This window comes from Crocodylus siamensis, chromosome 13 (assembly GCF_052110815.1).
Source record: "Crocodylus siamensis isolate JL-2025a chromosome 13, ASM5211081v1, whole genome shotgun sequence".
In the NCBI taxonomy this organism is placed as follows: domain Eukaryota; kingdom Metazoa; phylum Chordata; order Crocodylia; family Crocodylidae; genus Crocodylus; species Crocodylus siamensis.
The window spans coordinates 36358885-36377642 of NC_143407.1; the positions used below are offsets into that span (position 1 = coordinate 36358885).

An 18758-nucleotide genomic window follows, 5' to 3' on the forward strand; every position below is an offset into this window, starting at 1 on the left:
AACGGACAAATTCAGCAAGCTCTGAATTGCATTTTCAACAGCATAGTTGCACATAGGCAGAATCTGAAATAAGGAGTCTGTTCTTTATCAGCCTAGGGAAGTCCAGCTTCTGCAAGGAGCCACCCAATCCACGGTAGCTGCACAGGCAGGTGGCTGCATTTCCCAGAAGTGCAAAGTCTCCAAACACAGAGCAAAGAGTGGCAGTAGTAAGGTTCATGGCCTTGACCATCCATCCCAGCTCAGAGAAACTGAATCCCTTCACTTCTGGATAGGCTGTGACACGGTAGTTTTCACAAAGAGCATGAGACTCCACCACAGATCCTGTTCTAGTTGGCCTTGTCCTCAGAAAGTATGCTTTCCTTCATTTGAGTTGGATACTTTCTTTTGAAAAAGCCACACTAAAAAACAAACAGCAAGAAGAGGATTAAAAATAGTCCTAGGTTCTCAAGAAGATTGTGTGTATATGCTTATATAGACAGCTTTGCCATGAACTAAATTCTGAGTTTCTATCACTCAATTAAAGTTGCAACAAAGTCTATGAAAACTTAAAGAAGGGGTAATGGCCTCAGGTAACTCAATTATGATGCTTATGGTACCCAAGGCACTTTACAGCCTGAAACACTTCAAACAGATACACTCAAGTAGACAAGGAACCACTTCCCTGCTATACTAAAATGCAGCCAAAACCTAGACTGGAACACAGCCGTCACTGAAGACGGGAAGTAAAGAGGAATATTGTATCTAGATGAAACCATGAAAGAAATTAAGAGGTTGGATGTAGCTTTTCAAATCAGAATTTGGCCACGACCTGACACTAAGTGTGAACCCAGCTCCCACACTTGTTGTGTGTTTGTTTAAAACAAGTTCAGACTCAAGGAACCCTTAAACACTTAACAATTCTTTTTCTGGAAAAGATGGAAGGAAGAGCCCCAAAGGTCAGGCACTCCACATCTTGGTTAAATGTCTTGGTTAAATGCAACTGAGCAGTCATGGCTGCGTTGCTGCATTGCTGAGGTCACAAGAGGAACAAGGACTGTGCTAAGCTTTGTTGAAGACACAGCAATGGGAATACTTGCCTTGCAAAGGATACCAATAATGAAAGCCAACAAGAGGAATCCACCAATGGAGCTTCCGACGACAATAGGCAAGATCTGGACTTTTTCCTCTTTCAAGAAGACAAGAGTGATCTAGAATGAGAGAGAGATTTAGCATGTGATAAGGTATCTAGTGTCAGGAGATGTGAATTCAAGATAACTTTGTTACTCCATCTAATACCCAACCTTCAAATACTAGACTGGACAAGGCCGAAGACAGCGTGGACTTGAGAAGAGAGGCTGAAGCAGCAGCAGCAGCATGCAAAGCAGCTGCTAACAACAGAAAGAAGTCATAAAAGACTAGAAAAGCAAGTCAAGAAAACTCACTCATCTTGCTTAACAAATCTCTGGGAACAGCAATTGCATCAACATCCCTTAATAATAACCATGACAACGTATGTCTCATCTGCACTAGGAAGGAAGGTGTACAGTTAACACACTAACCAACACACACTGAAGTCCTAGTGAGGACAAGACCTTGTCGTTTGCAATGTGTTATCAAAGTCAGTCCTAAAGGGGAGCCTGCACTACAGCAGGGACACTTACAGGAATAGTACATCGGTGCAAGGGGGCAGACTAGACGATCCCCGAGGTCCCTTCCCACACCACAATTCTGTTGACAGAATGATGAACCATTACCTAGAGCAGTAGTGGTACATTTTGCCCCTCATATTTACCAAACCAGTGGGGGGCGGATTCACTAAGGTGAGCAGCAGGGAACTCGGGTGCTGCTCCTCCAAGAGGGAAAGGCTGCTTGCCTCATTTGGATGCATTTCCTCAGTCTTCTCAGGAGGTGCCTACATTTGCCTGCTGTTCCTGAGGCCTCTTTAGGGCTGTCCTTTCTACTGTCATTTACACCAGAAGTTTCTTTTGGAGAGATGGGTGTTCTCTGCACTACTGCAAATCCGGGAGACATTGCACCAGGCAGAGAACACCCCAGTGTGCACTAGTGCACACGCCTCCCTTCTCTTTTGTCCTCGCTGTGATCCAGATCCCTTTTCTGCTGAATTCAGTGGCAAAGCTCCCAAGGTTAAATTCAGTGGGTAAGGGATTTGGCTGTACTAAATCACACAGTTTTTGAAGTTCAGCACAATGAGCTACATTCTCCTCTTCACTGCTATCCTGAGAAAGGGTCCCAGCTGCCTACATAGAGCTTGCATACCTCTGCTTTGTAGTTCTCTTCTTTCAGGCCCACATACAGCTGTCTGTCAAAGGTGATTTCTCCAGTGACCAGCAGGTCAGTTCTGGCTTTCAAAAACTATGGAGGAGGGGAGAAAAAAAATAAAGCAGTACAATTTAGATCCTGCCAGGTTTTATGAGAAAAAAGTTACCATAAGGGTCATATGAATACAAAGTGACCCCTCCTAACCTCTTCCACAAATGTAGTGCTTTTCCACATGGAGATCTCTGCTGCATCAGTCGGCAATTTTTGTACCTTAATATGCTGGTATATGTTCCAGCCTCCACAGGAGACCTTACTGACCCAGACCCCAGACTCTGCTTGCAGCCAACATGCCCAGAACTTGCAGCTCTAGCTATAGGATCTAAGGAAGCATCCCAGCCTAGCTGAAACCCTTCCTTCTCACAAGGGCATACAACTCACATACCGAGATGATGCCTAAACAAATCAATGCAGCACAGACAAGCACTCCATAAGCTACTGTTTTCTGGAGCTCTTAGGAGCCGAGTCTCTCCTGAAACTGGAAACACAGTTAAATCCCCATGCTTATTCTGCAGTCAGGAAATACCCTCATGTGTGGAAGGATAAAATCTCTTTGGAGACGCTTAAGAAATCTCTCATCCAAACCCTAAGAAAGCAAACTTTAGCAACCAAAGCCAGAGAAGTACAGGCAGCGCATACCTTGTGGGAATCAATTAATGGCAGTTCAGCAATCACAGTAATAGTTTCTCTGTCTGCTGTGAAAACACAGCACACACGCTGATACTTTACTTCCTCACTGACCTAGAACAGAAAAAAGGCATTAACTGAGAAATACATGGAGAGAACAGATCTTTAATGTATGCAGAGTTTTCACTATTTCAATTTGCATGAAAGTAAATTTAAACCTTTCATGTTGTTTCTCTGTGAAGTCTACAGTATGAAACAGTCACACTACAGGCCTGCTTTGTATGCACCACAGCTGCAACACTTGTCTGTTTTTCAAGACTGCACACGATGAACTGCATTAGCCGTGTACAGTTAATGTCCCTGCAAAGATGTGCACAAGACAGCAGCCCTTAGCGCAGGCCCTCGGAGGCTGTCACTACCCTTGACTACTGAGAAAACTGAAGGGCCACATCCCAAAGACCCTGACAGACTCAGAGCCAGTAATCAGTAAGGCCCCTGCTACACATTACATGTACTGTGCAATTAACTAGTGAATCGCACAATAAATTTAGACTGGCCACACATCCAAAGCAAGGGTCATGCAATTATTTGGTTAACTGCACAGTAAGTTCAAACCAACCACACCACAACACAATTATCACAAGACAAAAATGACCATCCAGTTATATAGAGCCAACCAGCTACAAAGTTAGTGCTTGAAACGGTGTAGCAACTCCAGAGCTGATTTCTACCCCGCTTTCATTTCAAGGGATAGCAGGGCCGTGATATACAAACCCGTTTCTAGGACCCTGCCACCCCTTCAAGCAAAAGCAGGATAGAAACCAGCTCCTGAGTTGCTGCACCTTTTCAAGAACGGCTCTTTCTATAGTTCAACAGTCATTTTTATGGTGTGATAACTACTTTGTGGGTGTGGCCAGTCTACAGTTACTGTGCGATTCACCAGCTAGTTGCGTGTGCATTACTTTGCACCAGAGGCTGGTCTACATGTATTGCACAATTCATTGGCAAGTCACATGATCACTTACTCTGCCCCGGTGGCCAGTCTACATTTACAGCTGGACTCACCACTGAGTGGTGCAATCGTTACTTTGCGCTGCAGGCCAGTCTACACTTACTTTGAGACTTGTCAGCAAATCGTGTGATGGTTACTTTGCAGCAGCTGTCCGTCTACATTGATTGCACAATTCACAGGCGAGCCCCGTGGTCATTACTTTGCACCGACAGCTGCTCTATATTTATTACACAATTCACAGGCAAGTCCTGTGGTCATTACTTTGCAAGAGAGGCCAGTCCACATTTACGGCACGATTCACCAGCAAACCGCACAATCGTTATATTGCACCAGTGGCTGGTCTACACTTAAGGCACGATTCACCAGCAGTCATTAACTTGGTTCGCATTCATTGCACGATTCACAGTTAATCTTACAACTGTTGCTTTGCGCCAGCCTACGGGTGTGGCTCGATCGTTACTTCGCGCCAGGGGCTGGCCTGACTTCGCAGGTGCGCTGGGTGTACTTTTACGGTGCGACGAGCAATACGTGCAGCACGGAGCAGGGGCTGGTTGGAGCCCTGGGCGCAGCCGCTGGAGCAAGCCAGGGTTTCAAGGGTCCCCACGAGGCCGCAGCTACCCCGGGGCGGCTATCCGGCGGGCCCGCTCAGACGCTCACCTGCGCTCCTGCAGCGCGGGGAAGGTCCTGCGGGGGCAGCACCCAAGACTGCCTGCAGACAGTTCCCGGCTACGGGGGAAGAGAGAGAGGGAAATTAGTGACCACAATCCCGGTACATGGCACCCCTCAGCGCCAACATCCGGCGCACATTTATGACGCGACGCAGAGCGACTCGCCTCCCGGAAGCACCGGGGCGAGACTTGGCGGGCGGCTCTCGCGAGAGCGCGTTTGAAATGATGGCGGCAGGCGGGCGGGCGCGGCTGCTGCGCACCTACGCGCGGCGGGGCCCGGCCCTGCGCCGCCTGGCGCCCGCCGCGCCCTGCTTCTCGCCGCCGCAGGACCGCCGCCGCCTCTTTGCCTCCACCTCGAGCTCCGACGGCGACGACCCCGACTACCGCCCGCCGACCCCGCGTCGCGCCCGCCCCGCGGCGGGCAGCCCCCGCTGGCGCCAGCGCCACGTCACCCGCCGCCGCCGCCAGGGGGCGCTGCACGTGCGGCCCCCCCTGCTGTGCAGCACTCCGCACGGGCCGGGCCCCGCACGCCGCTCCGCGCGCCGCAGCATCCTGCCCGAGCTCAGCCCCCTGGTGCTGCTGGGGGACGGGGACGAGGACGAGGACGAGGAGGGGCGTGCGGAGCCCGCCAGCCTGGTGCTCTTCTCGCCCGATGAGGAGGAGCAGGGGGGGGGCGTGCCACCCGCCCCCCACTCGCCTGCCGGCTCCCTGCCCCTGGACCGCCGCAGTCTGATGGTGCCGGAGGCCACGCTCCACACCTCTGGGTCCCTGGGGATCTCCGTGCAGAGAGAGGGAGCCAAAGGGAGCCGGGAGCGCGACGCAGGCGTATGCCTGCGGCAGCCGCTAGTGGTATTGGACACGCAAGCAGTGCCGTTGTGGCTGGCTCGCTTGAAGTCCAGCCAGAAGGCAGCGCAGGCTGTGCCCTCCCAAGGGGACGGCAGTTGCCAGCCACTAGCATCCCCTTTTGCCCCAAGGAAAAAGGAGAAAGGCGGCAAGGTGGCTCCCAAAGACGGCAATGGAGGCACCTGCCGGAAGGCCTGCATCAGTGGGTTCAGCAGCACCCGGTGGGGGAAGCAAACGAGGCTTCATCCCGTCGGAAAGAATAAGAGGCGGCATCGGCGGCAGGTTAACGGCTCCTTCTTCCAGGAACAGATGAGGGGGAGAGGAGGAGACAATGTGCTGGAGCTGTCATCTCTTCTCGTAAAGGACTATTCTTTGCTCAACGATTCCCTGAGCTGGAGCAGGGCTCGAGCATCCATGTCCTTTCACAAAAAAAAGAAAGTTGCGGCAGCAGATCGTTCCTGCGGTAGCATCCCTTGCACCCCTTCCTTCAAATCCCAGCTTGCAAGGTACCCGAAGACCCCATTCAGCTGCAGCGTTGGTCGCACGAATTGGCCAGCTTCTCCCATTGTCCTGCTGACGCCCATGAAGTCTCACTCCATCCTGGAGGTGATGCTCACGGATGCGGAGAAGGTGTATGGGGAGTGCAAGCAGGAAGGCCCCATTTCCTTTGAAAAATGCATTCCCCCCCAGAAAATGAAGAAGTGTAAGAAGATTGGGGAAGGGGTATTTGGAGAAGTTTTCCAGACGGAGAGCGAGAGAGGGCCTGTGGCCTTAAAAATTATTCCCATTGAAGGGAGTGAGAAAGTCAATGGTGAGGCTCAGAAAAGCTTCAGTGAGATCTTGCCAGAGATAATCATCTCCAAAGAGCTCAGCCTTCTGTCTCAAGAGACTGTAAGCCAGACTGTGGGGTTCATTGGCTTGTACTCTGTGCACTGTGTCCAGGGGGCCTATCCGGAGCATCTCCTGAAAGCCTGGGACACATACCACAAACAGGCAGGATCTGAAAACGATCGGCCAGACCTGTTTGGAAATCAGCAGTTCTTCATGGTTTTGGAGTTTGAATTTGGGGGCAGCAACTTGGAGACGATGAAGACCATAAATTCAGTGCTAACGGCAAAGAGCATCCTGCATCAAGTTACTGCATCCTTGGCTGTGGCCGAGGAGGTGCTGTGTTTTGAGCACAGAGACTTGCACTGGGGGAACGTTCTTGTCAAGAAAACTAACGTCAAAGAGCTCAGTTACATGCTGAACGGAACGACTTATGCGATCCCCACACATGGGGTCCATGTCAGCATCATAGATTACACACTCTCTAGACTGGAAAAAGATGGGTTAACTGTTTTTTGTGACCTTTCTACTGATGAAGACCTGTTCCAAGGGACAGGAGACTACCAGTTTGATATCTACAGGAAGATGAAAGAGGAGAATTCCAACAGCTGGTCTGACTATCACCCTCACAGCAACGTACTGTGGTTGCACTACTTGGCAGACAAGCTTCTGAATAGCATGGGCCATGCACGAAAGCCGACAACCTCTAGCCAAAGAGCAGTAAAGAAAAGACTCCAAAACTTCCATAACGAAGTACTGAATTTTAGCTCAGCTCAGGACGTTCTACACAACAGCAGACTTTTCCAGTGACCAAATATATTTGTCCTTCGCTGCATTTTCAGAGCCTTGTTATGATACTGACAGTTTTTTGGCATTTGCACAAATAACATCCGTCTAATTACTGTGTCCATGACTGATAAATGGGGGCTTTGTTTTTACTGTAGCCTGTATGGATTTTAGCATTTAAAGCTAAGCCTGAAGATCTGCTGTTGCACATGCACAAAAAATGAAGCACTGAAACATTTCATGTTCAGATATTAAAAGCAGTATTCCTATCTGTTCAATTTTTTATTTTGAACTCAGTCAGTTAAGTTAAAGGAACTTTCAGTTCTTCTTACACTGCTTTTCTACTTCTAATCTTGGATCATTAAAACTAAAAAATTAATTTTAATGCACTTCACTATTATGCCATGTTTCTCTGCGCCATGCAGATATGGCCAACTATTAGTGCACTTTGGGGTACTTGTTCAGTTTAGACACTCAATTTTTTTATCCTGGCAAACTTTACAGTTAACTTGGGATTAATTTATTACAGTAGGGATATATTAAAATGCATTGTGCAAGGCATATTGGAGACCATGTGCTTATCAGTACAGGTTTGATTCGATTCCATTAAAGACAAGGCAATTGGATCTGGAAAGAGTAATGGAAAAAAAAAAGTTACCTGTTTTCCAGTTGCGTTTCTTATACTCATTACGTTATGACCTTGTATGCTGATAGGAACCAAAATCTGTAATTCAATTGGCGCTCTGAAGCTGTTTTCACCATTTATCTACAAAGGGAAATGCACAAAGATGAATGCTAACCCTCTTGTCTATTGACCTTGGAAGCGTAACTCAGTGCCGCTGAATTTGTACTTACGTTAAACTGGATCTCTCTGTTCTCGGAGATCCCTTGACTAACATTCACGTATATTATAGATGTTGGCCTGTAGACAAAAATTATTAACACTACAAGGTCCATCTAGTTTAGTTCATTTATCTGGCTCTATTGGTAGCAGGTATTGAGAGAGAGAGAGAAAGTTGCCTTGTATCCAATTTTAGGAAAAGTGTCATGTTTATCTACAATGAAAGTTCATTCTGTCCTGAAATCTAGATATTTTTAAAGTTAAATAGCTTCAGGTTGGAAGTGCATAGTTGCAACATATTCTTACAGCACAGACAAAGTATTTGTCCTTAGTGGTACGGGTAACTGACAGTTAAGTGAACGACATTTCAAAAAACGATTTTGGTAAAGCCTCACCTGGGATTTTATGCTCCCTCCCACCCACCCTTGCGAATAGAATAGTGTTAGCAAGAGCATTTTGTTATTTAAAACTTACTTGGAAAGGACTGCGCTGAAGGCGTATTTGACAGGGAGGACGAGTTCAATCGGACTGTTGCTATCTTCGTTTATGCTGAGGGTTAAGTGACACCGTGTTTATTTCTGCCTGCACTGCACTGGGTGGTCTGACTTTCACTAAAGCTTCTATATGGTTCTACTGGGGACTTTGCATAAGGGGAAAGAAGAGAATTATTGCTTCTGTGCAGCAGCCTGCATGGAGACAGGAAGGTGCAGCAATCCATTCCGCCTTCTCTCTGGACGGGGGAGATGCTAGAATGGTCAGAGCTCCAACAGGGCTATATATTTGAATGCTAATGTTGCCTTTAGCACTTCCATTGCCACACACCTCAAACAGGGCTCATCCCTATCAAAGACCAGTGATTAAGGGTGCACCGATGAAGATATTCTTGGCTGAAACCGATAATGTTAATTTTCCTTTTATCAGCGCTGATCCAATATGCAACCGGTATATCAGTGCACCTCTACCAGTGATGTTCCCACATGTGCAGAGAGCTTGCCAGTATGTTGTTATACTCACACAGAAAGCTTCTGTTTGCAATGAAATATGGCCACATATTACATCTTTAGTGTCCTAATAATTAAAGATTGCCAGCACTGGAACAACACCCAGACTAGGCTCTTTCTATGCACTTAGAAACCTAACTCAAGTTTTAACATTTAAACTGGTGGTATGATTTTGCCTGTCTTGCTTAAAAGTGTTGATAGGGAGATCAGCCACAGTGATTTTTTTTGTGTGCCATCTGCAAGGTACAAATACTGCCTGAAAAAAGGGGGCCAGTAGACGAACAGGCTTTCACAGGCTTCTCATGAAGCATTAAAGAACTAGAGGGAACTCCCGTGATTCCTCTCTGGTTTGCATTAGGGCTCGGGAAGGAAAGCAGCAGTACTTACTTGGTGACATTAACAGTGATGTTTGCAAACTTGTATGGAACTAGAGTTTTATCTAGTTGCCAGATCATTGCAAAATTTGCCTGTTTTGAAGAAAAACACACATGTATTAAAAATATGAAAAACAAATACACAAAGGCTTTTTTTTTTTATATTCACTGAAAACTTCTTTTAAAATAAAGTTGGAGTTGGGTAATATATTTCACTGCCCACTTTTCCCTCCAGTGTGGGATAAACACTACTGTGCGTGACCAAAAAACAGCCAAGGCACAGTTATGTGCAATAAATAATCAGCTGTCTGGATGTGATGTGCAGTGACAATGACCCAAGCAAGAAAACAACTGAGGCCGTGGCCCAGCTGAAAGGAGCACTTGTTAAAAATCTAATGGGCACTGGGAAGGGAATGGAAATACTGAAAACAACTTACGGTCCCCTTGAATGTTGGGTGTCCAATGCCACAAAGGGATGAGGAGGAGGAGGTGGATCGTTTTGGAGAATCACAAAGAATAGTAGGAGAAGATGGCTGGCAAAATAATAAATGTTTCTTAAAATATATTTGAAGGTGGGGGGGACAGACAGGAAAATTTCACTTGCTGTTGTCTACTTCCACCAAATTAATTTCTGGCTTAGATGTAAATAGCTTATGTCACAACATAGACATCTTGCAGATCTGAATAGGGGATCCCTTTGGCTCTAATTGCAAGGCTGCTCTGGTGTTTCCCTTTGTTGTTTCTTTGTCACCCCTCCTCTTAGGATCTTAGATCAAGTATTTTCAACACTGGCTGTGGGACTAATACAAAACAAGCAGGTAAGTCTCAAGCTGCCAAAACATGTTCTTTAGATAAAATGGGTTGAATAAGAGGTTGAGATGGGAGTAAGTAACAGACTGGTTTCTGTTTTAAGAAAAAAATCAAGGGTTTTGTGGCCTCAAACATTACAGAAGGATACAAGCAAACTACTGCTGCTGCTATTTACAGCCTTCCTTGGCTTGGAAATAGTCCAGTCCTTAAAGGCTTCTATTCTTTTGCCCTTAATACAAACAGCGAGTTGAAATGTCTCACCAGTTTCAACACAGCAGCGATCCCTTTGCATGATGAAGTGTATTACAACTACACATCTTTATATGCTCCCATTTTTTATTTACATCATTGCTGAATGAACTACATTGGGGCTGGGTAATTCCATACAACCTGGGTAGTTTATGGATATATTGCATCTATTTCCCCCCATGCTGTATCTACTGTCTTAATACACGGAGTAAATGTGATGGAGAAATTAGCTCAAGATCTGCCTCGTCAATCCTAGAGGTAGAAGGTCTAAATTTGCTTAGCCAGTCTGATTTTAGCCAAACAGCTATTCTGTGGTCTTACCTCAGGAATCATCTTTTTAAACTGTAGATTTGTAGGGTAAGTCAGGACCAGAGTTGTAAGGTAGGAGTCATCTCCACTGTTAGTTAAAGAAATGTTCAGGGTCAACTCCTTGGTGTGGCCCACAACTAATTCCCTATAAATAGGCACAAAATTAAAATAGATCCATTATCTGCTAACAGCATTTTACATAATAAGAACTGCTACATGAGATCAAAAGATTGATCAAGTCCAATGTTGTGCCTGTCGTAATGGTGACTGCCTTATGCCTGTTTGATCACTGGCTTCCTTGAGATTTCCAGCGGGGTTCTCACCATCTACTTGGAAGGCATGTAGTTTCAGTGTTAAACGGATACTAGCGTTAGGGCAAATTTGGTGGGGTTTGATGCAACAAAGGGAGACCAAATCTAGCAATTTCATCCGATTCACTGAATAGAATGCCTTACAGCAAAATGTTTACAGGTATTGTAACTGCTAAGAAGGAAATCTGTACAATAATATTCTTTAAACTTACCGGCAGGCTGAGGATGAGTGAGAGTCACAGTGAAGTTGACTTATCAAGGTTAAGTTGGCAGCACAGGTGATCTTGTTCTTACAGTCCTCCTTGTAAGGCAGCTGAAATTAAAGAATGCAGTCAAAACGGCATGGTTTTAACAGCAACTGATTTCTTTTCCTCTAATTTATATTCACAAGAAACAGGATCAGACCACAACTGGACTCAGGTGTGTAAAGGGAATATTTCCAATATTTTATCCTCCAGTATAAAATCACTTCTAAGACCAATACCTCTGTAGCAGTTCAGTTTTAATTAACCAACAACTGATGGGTGCAGAAGTACTGCTATAACAGTGTTATCCTCTTGCAATTCTAATGAATTATTACTAGCAATGGTTCTCAGCAGCATGGTTCTAAATAATCCTGAGTCGTCTCTTGCTGATGCAGGTTGTATCTCCACTTTGCTTGTAGGTAAACCAAGGCACAGGTAAGACAAGCGACTTGACAAAGTCACACAGTAAGTCAGCAGCGGAGCAGAAAACTAGACCTTGGACCCAGATTCTCCCCACATAAAATATACATGTTTCCTGCTGAGAGAAGAACTAGACACTAAAAGTTCCTTTTCTGAGTCTGCTAAGACTATAGGCCCTCAAGTGGGAGATGAGAAAGGGACATGCAGAAGACAAGAAAAACACAATGCCAAGCCTTTTTTAAGGGGAAGGGTTTGACTATTAGAGAAGAAGAGGGTCAGCCCCTGGCTAGAAGACTTTTATTTACCTGAAAATACACATTAGATTCACTGTATCTATCCAGCATAGGAGCAGCATGATCCATGATCTCCGTTTCATAATGGAGCTGGTAACTAACTTTAAGAGTAATGCTGGAGAAACAGTTATAGTCACATGGCTGTAACAAAGGAGAAAAACAAGTTGCTGTGACTGGTGCCCGGGCTGTTGGAATGCCGAGCAGCATTTGTACATCACTTGCTTTGGCTGGCCGGTCTGCATCCTAATGTACCATATTCCAAACGAAGTCAGGAAAAAACATATTCATTCAAAAGACTGCGACTCACTCAAAATACCGAGCCATTTCCTAAACGGTAAAATACACAGTCTCCTTGGGAGACAAGACCGACATTCCAGATGGTGCCTTGAAGCTAAATGTTCCTGTTCAGTTACTCAGCAATCCCGTATTCACCCAAAGCTGTACCAGTCAGCTGCAACAGGCACAGAAAAACACTGGAGAACGCTGCCTGTTTCTAGTTTTCTGGAGGAGTAGGATGGAAAATATCAGACCTGGCACTTGGATACATTTTTCATTCATACATTTCCAAACCATTTACAAGCATGGAAGGCGGCCATTCTAATCTACAGGTGGAGACGCTGTGCAGGGAAGCAGTGAAATGACTTAAATCAGGTGACACTGGGCTCAGGAGATACTGGGGAACAGTCCCGCATACAATCCCCTAGGCTGTAATGCTGCATGCTCTCATTACAAAAGCTGTGCGTACATACAGGTAAAGAGTGGTGTTAGATAAATAGGGCCTGGAGTTAGATTAAGGGGGCCTGCCACCTACTTCTGGACTGGCATACAAGGCACCTCCTCAGCTGCAAAATCTGCTTGACCCTTCAGAAAAGGAGCTTTTTCCTTTTGGCTCTGCTTATAGCCTAAAAGCAAGTCTTCCTGGAATAAAACTCCATCCCTTCCCAATACTGCCTGTGTTACACATTGGGTTTGTCCTCGGTCAGAGTCTACAGCTAATCTGTTCCCTGTTGTGCTTTTTCATGTTGCATTTTCCAGAGGGAAATCTCAGGGCATCTGTTCTGCTGACACAGCTGGTCTCCCCCAACAGCTGTTTGTGCAATGCAAGGATGGACAATTCACCGCTGTAAAAGTGACCCCATCATAGTGTGCTCAAATCACCTACCAGTACATAGAACTGCAGCTCAGAGCATGTTGAGTTACTGGCAAAGACTTCACTCAGTGAGGTTTTCTGATCCTCAAACTGGGCTCTTTTCTTCTGCATTTTCCAGTCTAAGTCCACTGTGTAGCGAATGTATGAATGCAAACTCCCTGGAAACACAGATTGGAGTTCTTGCAAAGGCAGAACAAGTTTGGGGGAACCAATGTGAATGAAGTGCAATCATGAACTCTGTGTTGTACACTCACAGGTTGAATTTGGGAGGCAAAATGAGGTGGTAAATTTCCAAGCTCTGTCCCCAAACCAAGCAAAGTACCCACACTTTTAATGTGCAAGTCCCTCTGCTGTAGGCTCTTAGATACAGCTGACCTGGCAATCAAAGGTGCATGAAATGTCCTCTCCCACACCCAAAAGCACCACATCTCATGTCTGGTACTGAGAAATGGGATACTTCTGCCTCAGGTGCAAGTGCAGTCTCTCACCAGGTATACACATCATAGCCACAGTCAGGCAAGTAAAAGATAAGTAACCGCGAATGTTGCCCTTGACAGCAGGAAGGACAAAGACTTAGAGCCACTCTGGCTACTGGAGTAAGTAACCAGGCTTCTACTAGCCTCTGTCAAGCTGGGCCTTCCCTCAAAAGTGAATCTGGCTCCTTGATTTCCAGCTGAAGAAATTACCCCTCTTCCCTTAAGCACTACCTAGACGCATCACAAATATAGCATACAGAACAGCCACTGGGGCTCGAGTGGCAAACATTTAGATAGCCAGGTCTGCAAATGACTCTTATTGCAATTCTCATTTCATTACCTTGCTCGGACGCTTTAAGTGGTGAGATTATGTTAAAGCACAATTCTGCTATAACGGTGCTGCTGTTGTCCAAGACTAATATTTCTTCTGGGGTGAATTTCAGAGTGATGTTAAAGTTGATAACTGGTCTGGACCTAATGGGGAAAGAATGGGAGCTGGGGAGTAAGTACATGAAATGGAAGCAAGTGTAATTTACAGACTGATATTTTTCAAGGGACGTTCTGGGAGCTCTTATCAAGAGAAAGTAAGGAAAGTCAACTGCCCCCATGACCTTTTACCTGATATTCTCTGCCTTTCAGAAATCTCAACAGACAGGCAAAGTGGAGCCTGTCTTGCCTACTCTGGGAATATCCAGTGGTGGCTAGAGCTGTCCAAAGTGCAAGGAGCTGTCCAAAGTGCTTTGTGTGTACAGCGACGAAGCACAGATGACCGAAATCCACCAACACGGCGAGCCAGGAGCTTCAAAACCATGTACCTTTATCTCTATTGGGTTTGTCAGGTCAAGTCAGATGCACAGTGGTATAAACTCTCAAATGTCCCTTTCCAATTTCTTTTCCAAATTGGAAAATGGAGTACCAATTGCACCTGTGACCTCACCCTTTGTAAAAAGATAAACTATGTCTGATCCTTTGTCAGAATGTACTTCCCTTAAAGCCACTTAGCGGTCTACATACAGCCTGCACTCCTTAAACAGACTCTTGTGTAAATGGCCCAAACTGAACCAACAAAGGTCAGGAAAACAGACCTTACGATGACAGGCCGAGAGCCATGGGGCTCTTTAGCCTGGAAAAGCACAAGCTCAGGGGTGACCTGATGGCCACCTATAAGTTTATCGGGGTGATGACCAGGATCTGGGGGAACGTCTGTTCACTGGAGCGCCCCAAGGGATGATGAGGTTGAACAGTTATAAACTCCTGCAAGACCGTTTCAGGCTGGACATAAGGAAGAATTTCTTTACTGTCCGAGCTCCCAAGGTCTGGAACAGCCTGCCATTGGAGGTGGTTCAAGCACCTACACGAGTAAATTGGATGCTTATCTTGCTGGGATCCTATGACCCCAGATGACTTCCTGCCCTTCGGGTGGGGGGCTGGACTCGATCTTCTGAGGTCCCTTCCAGCCCTAATGTCTATGAAATCTATGAAACAGAACAGTGGACATAAAGACAGGGGAAAAGCAGGGCCTGTCTTAATTGATTCATATTTTATAACTGATACATGGAGGCTCTAAGGCAAAAAGCTTCCAAGTTGTATACAGAATTTATATGAAATAAAGAATGCTCCTTTAATCTTTCTGGTGCTGGAATGAGTCATGTATATCTACACTGGCGCTTAACCCCTGCTAGAAACACTGAACAATACCCAGGAGATGGATACTACACGTCCTGGAGTCCAAAATCTCTGAAAGACCGTGAGGGAGCAATCTCTACCTACCGGAGCACAACAACACTTCCTATTGAGCCCACTGTGATATCTGCGAGACCATCAGCGGTGAAGTCAAAGCCACCATCAATGGATTGTCCAAAATACTGGAGTCCTGGAGAAACTTCAACTGCTTTTATCCTCTGGAGGAAGAAAAGGAAGTCAGTAGACCTAAGGTGGGCTGTTTCTCCAAATCTTTGCAACGTGCAATAGTTCCCCTTGGGCCACCCTGTGACATTTCTAATATGTGCAGGAAAGCTAGCTAAATCACTGCCTGCAATGCACAAGCAGACCTGCCAAGGAATATGGAGGCACTCTCTACCCCACTGAAGCCACAGGATTCGTGCAGGGCACTCCTACCTGAGAAAAGGGGCTCCTGATTCCATCATGATTGCCATTAAAGATGTAAACGCTGCCAAAAGCAGAAGAGGATGAAAACTGGTCTTCCAGGGGAGCTCCAACAGCAATGTCCACATACCCATCCCTACTGATGTCTCCAATGCTGGCCAAGGCAAACCCAAACCTTGCAAAAGCAGATAGCAGCTGGACGTGCAAGTGTCCTGCCAAGGTGAAGTTACCACTCTGAAAAACAGCCCGGAGGTTATTCCTGTTGCAGCAAGTGCAGTGAAAGCAGTTTCTTTAATGAAGAAAAATGACAGTGCTTGTTAAAGATAAACAGCAAAGCTTTCAACAGGGCATTTTCCTGTCCAAGGGCCCAGACACCATGCAGATGGGAGTCTTATTCCTCCCCATGAAAACTTTGGCTGCAACAGGAACAGAGGCAGGGTCTACATGGGATGAATTACTAATAAAAATGACTGAGGAATTGAAAATCAGTAGTTCCTCTCCCTACTGACCAACACCCACACCTACCTGTCTATCTTGCGCTGCTGCCCATCTCAGTACTCTGCGAGCACCTCCCACGTAAAACCATTAGCAACAACAGAGACACCAAACAACAGTGATGACTATCACCCTTTCTGGCCTGCTTTTCCAGATATAAGCCACAGGAGCATTTGGCCTTTGAAGGATGCCTCAAATGTGAGGTGGGACCACCAGGTGTTTTCAGCCCCCCTAGGCATGTCCTGAGCAAGCTTTCACAGCAGTTTCTGCACACAGATTTTACTAGTCTAAATTTGCAGTTAAATTGCATTCTGTCCTTGTTCAGCTGTACTCAGTCAGGCCACCTCCCCAGAGTAAGCAAGGCTTGGGAAGTATCAGCAATGCCAACAGCTCTTGCAAGGGAAACAGAGAACCCCCGAAAAACAAAGGAGGAACAGATTGCCATGTATTTTGCTTAAAAATGTCAAAGTATTTGAAATGCAAATTTAAAAGGCTGCAATGACCTTTCCTTTTTTAAACAGAAGATTGATAGCTCCCTTTTAAAGTTTGGTTTCAGTCCAGTTGGTCTTTAATAACTAGGAACAGCATGTTCTATAGCACAGGATTTCAAGGCAAAGACCAGGGACTAGAGCTGGGGTGCAAGGCATTTACCCATCCCTTCTATCATACTGAGGATAGCTGGTAGGCCTCCCCAAACCCTAGTTTTGCAAAGGTTCCCAGGAATTAGTTCCAAGAGCAGCTGTGACATCCATTTATTGCAATTGTTACAAGGAATCCTCTATGCAAGAGTGTAGGTTTCTTTGTCCTCCGGGACATGGACAAGAGACAGAAACAATTTCACAAACATCTATTTTTCATCAGGCCTTGTAATAAATCTACATCAGGCCATTATAGTCTCTTTACTTCCATTAGTCTGTCTTTCACAGTCCAGTAGCTGAGGCAGGACAGATCATTTCAGTCTGCAGCCCAAGATACAGTTCATGAGACACCAAATAGATTTATATAGAGGCTAGATGGAAAGCACCAAGGGTCAGGCTCCAATTTGTCACCACCAACATAGTCCTAGAAGAATTTCTCTTGGGAAGCCCCCACCCAGCAAGAGCTGCATAAAATCAGTGTTAGTGCTGCTACCAATGTCTTTACCTCCTTCTCAAGACGATACACATAAACTCTGCCTTCTTCCCCATGGATATGATACAACGGAGCTCCCACAAGAAGAAGGTCTGTCACCCCATCCTGGTCCAGGTCCACTGGGCACAGCTCCGAGCCAAAGTAAGACCCAACCTGTGCTCCAGACAGACAGACAAATTTTACACTAGGATTTCCCATAAATAAAACTCAGCAGATCTATATAGCATACTCTGTGCATATGAAGGTGCTAATCAGAGCTTCTCCCCAACCTCCTCAAGTCATCTATCTATGTATATAGGTTATTTCACTATCCAGTACCAATATACAATGCAGCCATCTCCAAGGATGGATCCAGTTAATGCCAGCACCGCTATACCAGAATCTTTTTCACAGGCAAAGAAACACAATTTATCTGCAGAATGTAACTAGAGATTTTTCTTTTTTGAGAGTATACGAAAGCAGTATGGAATTAAAGTACAACCCCCTTTATCTGTACTTCTTTCAGACCTTATTACTTTCCAAACCACAGTTCAATCTTCTACCCAGTGGTTTTTTTCCCCCCAGATAACACCCATTTCCTGAATTTTCCAACTGAGAATCTGCCCCAAATGTTTTCATTTCAGCTGATCTCGTACAAGAAATGTAGGGAAAATTCTAATTAAAAGACTTGCAACCAGAACAAAGGTCTGGACTGGCTGGGTTGAAATAACAGTTGATGCAATATTGTACATTAATAGTAATAATGATACAATGAGCCAGTCTACTCAGCTGCTGGTCTACACGCTACTAGTCTCCACTTTGTCAACCCACTTAGCCGATCACCGCAGTGTGAGCGAAGCACAGTACCTGTTCTCCTTGCAATGTTTCCTTCAAGCGATCTTTTTGAAACACCAGCACTTTCCCCGTCATACTGTGACGTGGTGCTCCAGAAACGTATAAGGCACCATGCTGTGCATTCACCCCAGCCACGCTATACCCTGGTGCAATGAGGCAATGAACAAAAATAACGGGTGGTTGTTACTGAACTCCTCTTGAGTCACAAAGCCCATGCCACAGTATCTGCATCTGGTGTTTTGGCTTGTTGATAGAGACAAGCCATGATCTGTGCCTAGAGCACAAGGTTTGAGACTGCTCTTGGTTCATGGTTTTGGTGCAAGGCCCTCTCATTAAAAAAAAAAAAAAAAAATGCCGATTAGGGGGCAAAAGGAGATGGAACTTATTTTGAGAGAAAATGACAGCAAAGCTCTGAAGTCATTCCTGTTAACAGTTTGCATGGCCTGGCCTCTTGAATGAATTTGCCTCAGAGGGTGCCATAAACTGCAGCACCCCATATAAATGGCTCTGCAATAGCATCAATCAAGGCCTTGATGGTCCTTAGCATTAAATAACCATTCCTAAAAGACTATCTGAAATGTCTACATGGGTTCAAACTGGCCATTACTGCTTGAGGCTGACAGGTTTAAAAGC

The 18758-nt window shown here is 45.7% G+C and overlaps 2 protein-coding genes across 2 annotated transcripts in view; one reads left to right on the forward strand and one right to left on the reverse strand.

The window, feature by feature from the left end:
• Window positions 1–10: 10 nt before the first annotated feature.
• ITGAE (integrin subunit alpha E) overlaps window positions 11–18758 on the reverse strand; it is a 32129-nt gene continuing 13381 nt past the window's right edge. Inside the window, exons 14-31 of the mRNA XM_090025074.1 lie at window positions 18138–18268; window positions 17304–17444; window positions 15678–15899; window positions 15330–15460; window positions 13900–14033; window positions 13096–13241; window positions 11946–12074; window positions 11223–11288; window positions 10677–10817; window positions 9734–9829; window positions 9310–9389; window positions 8396–8470; window positions 7936–8002; window positions 7652–7846; window positions 2956–3057; window positions 2257–2352; window positions 1077–1187; window positions 11–398 (exon numbers count right to left, since the gene is read on the reverse strand). Coding sequence (XP_089881200.1) covers window positions 327–398; window positions 1077–1187; window positions 2257–2352; window positions 2956–3057; window positions 7652–7846; window positions 7936–8002; window positions 8396–8470; window positions 9310–9389; window positions 9734–9829; window positions 10677–10817; window positions 11223–11288; window positions 11946–12074; window positions 13096–13241; window positions 13900–14033; window positions 15330–15460; window positions 15678–15899; window positions 17304–17444; window positions 18138–18268 — 2135 coding nt within the window. The 3' untranslated portion in view covers window positions 11–326. The remainder of the gene's footprint in view (window positions 399–1076; window positions 1188–2256; window positions 2353–2955; window positions 3058–7651; window positions 7847–7935; window positions 8003–8395; window positions 8471–9309; window positions 9390–9733; window positions 9830–10676; window positions 10818–11222; window positions 11289–11945; window positions 12075–13095; window positions 13242–13899; window positions 14034–15329; window positions 15461–15677; window positions 15900–17303; window positions 17445–18137; window positions 18269–18758) is intronic.
• HASPIN (histone H3 associated protein kinase) lies at window positions 4813–7608 on the forward strand. Its single transcript, XM_090025131.1, has one exon. It carries the CDS (start codon window positions 4846–4848, stop codon window positions 7102–7104), a length of 2259 nt encoding a protein of 752 aa, XP_089881257.1. The 5' UTR covers window positions 4813–4845; the 3' UTR covers window positions 7105–7608.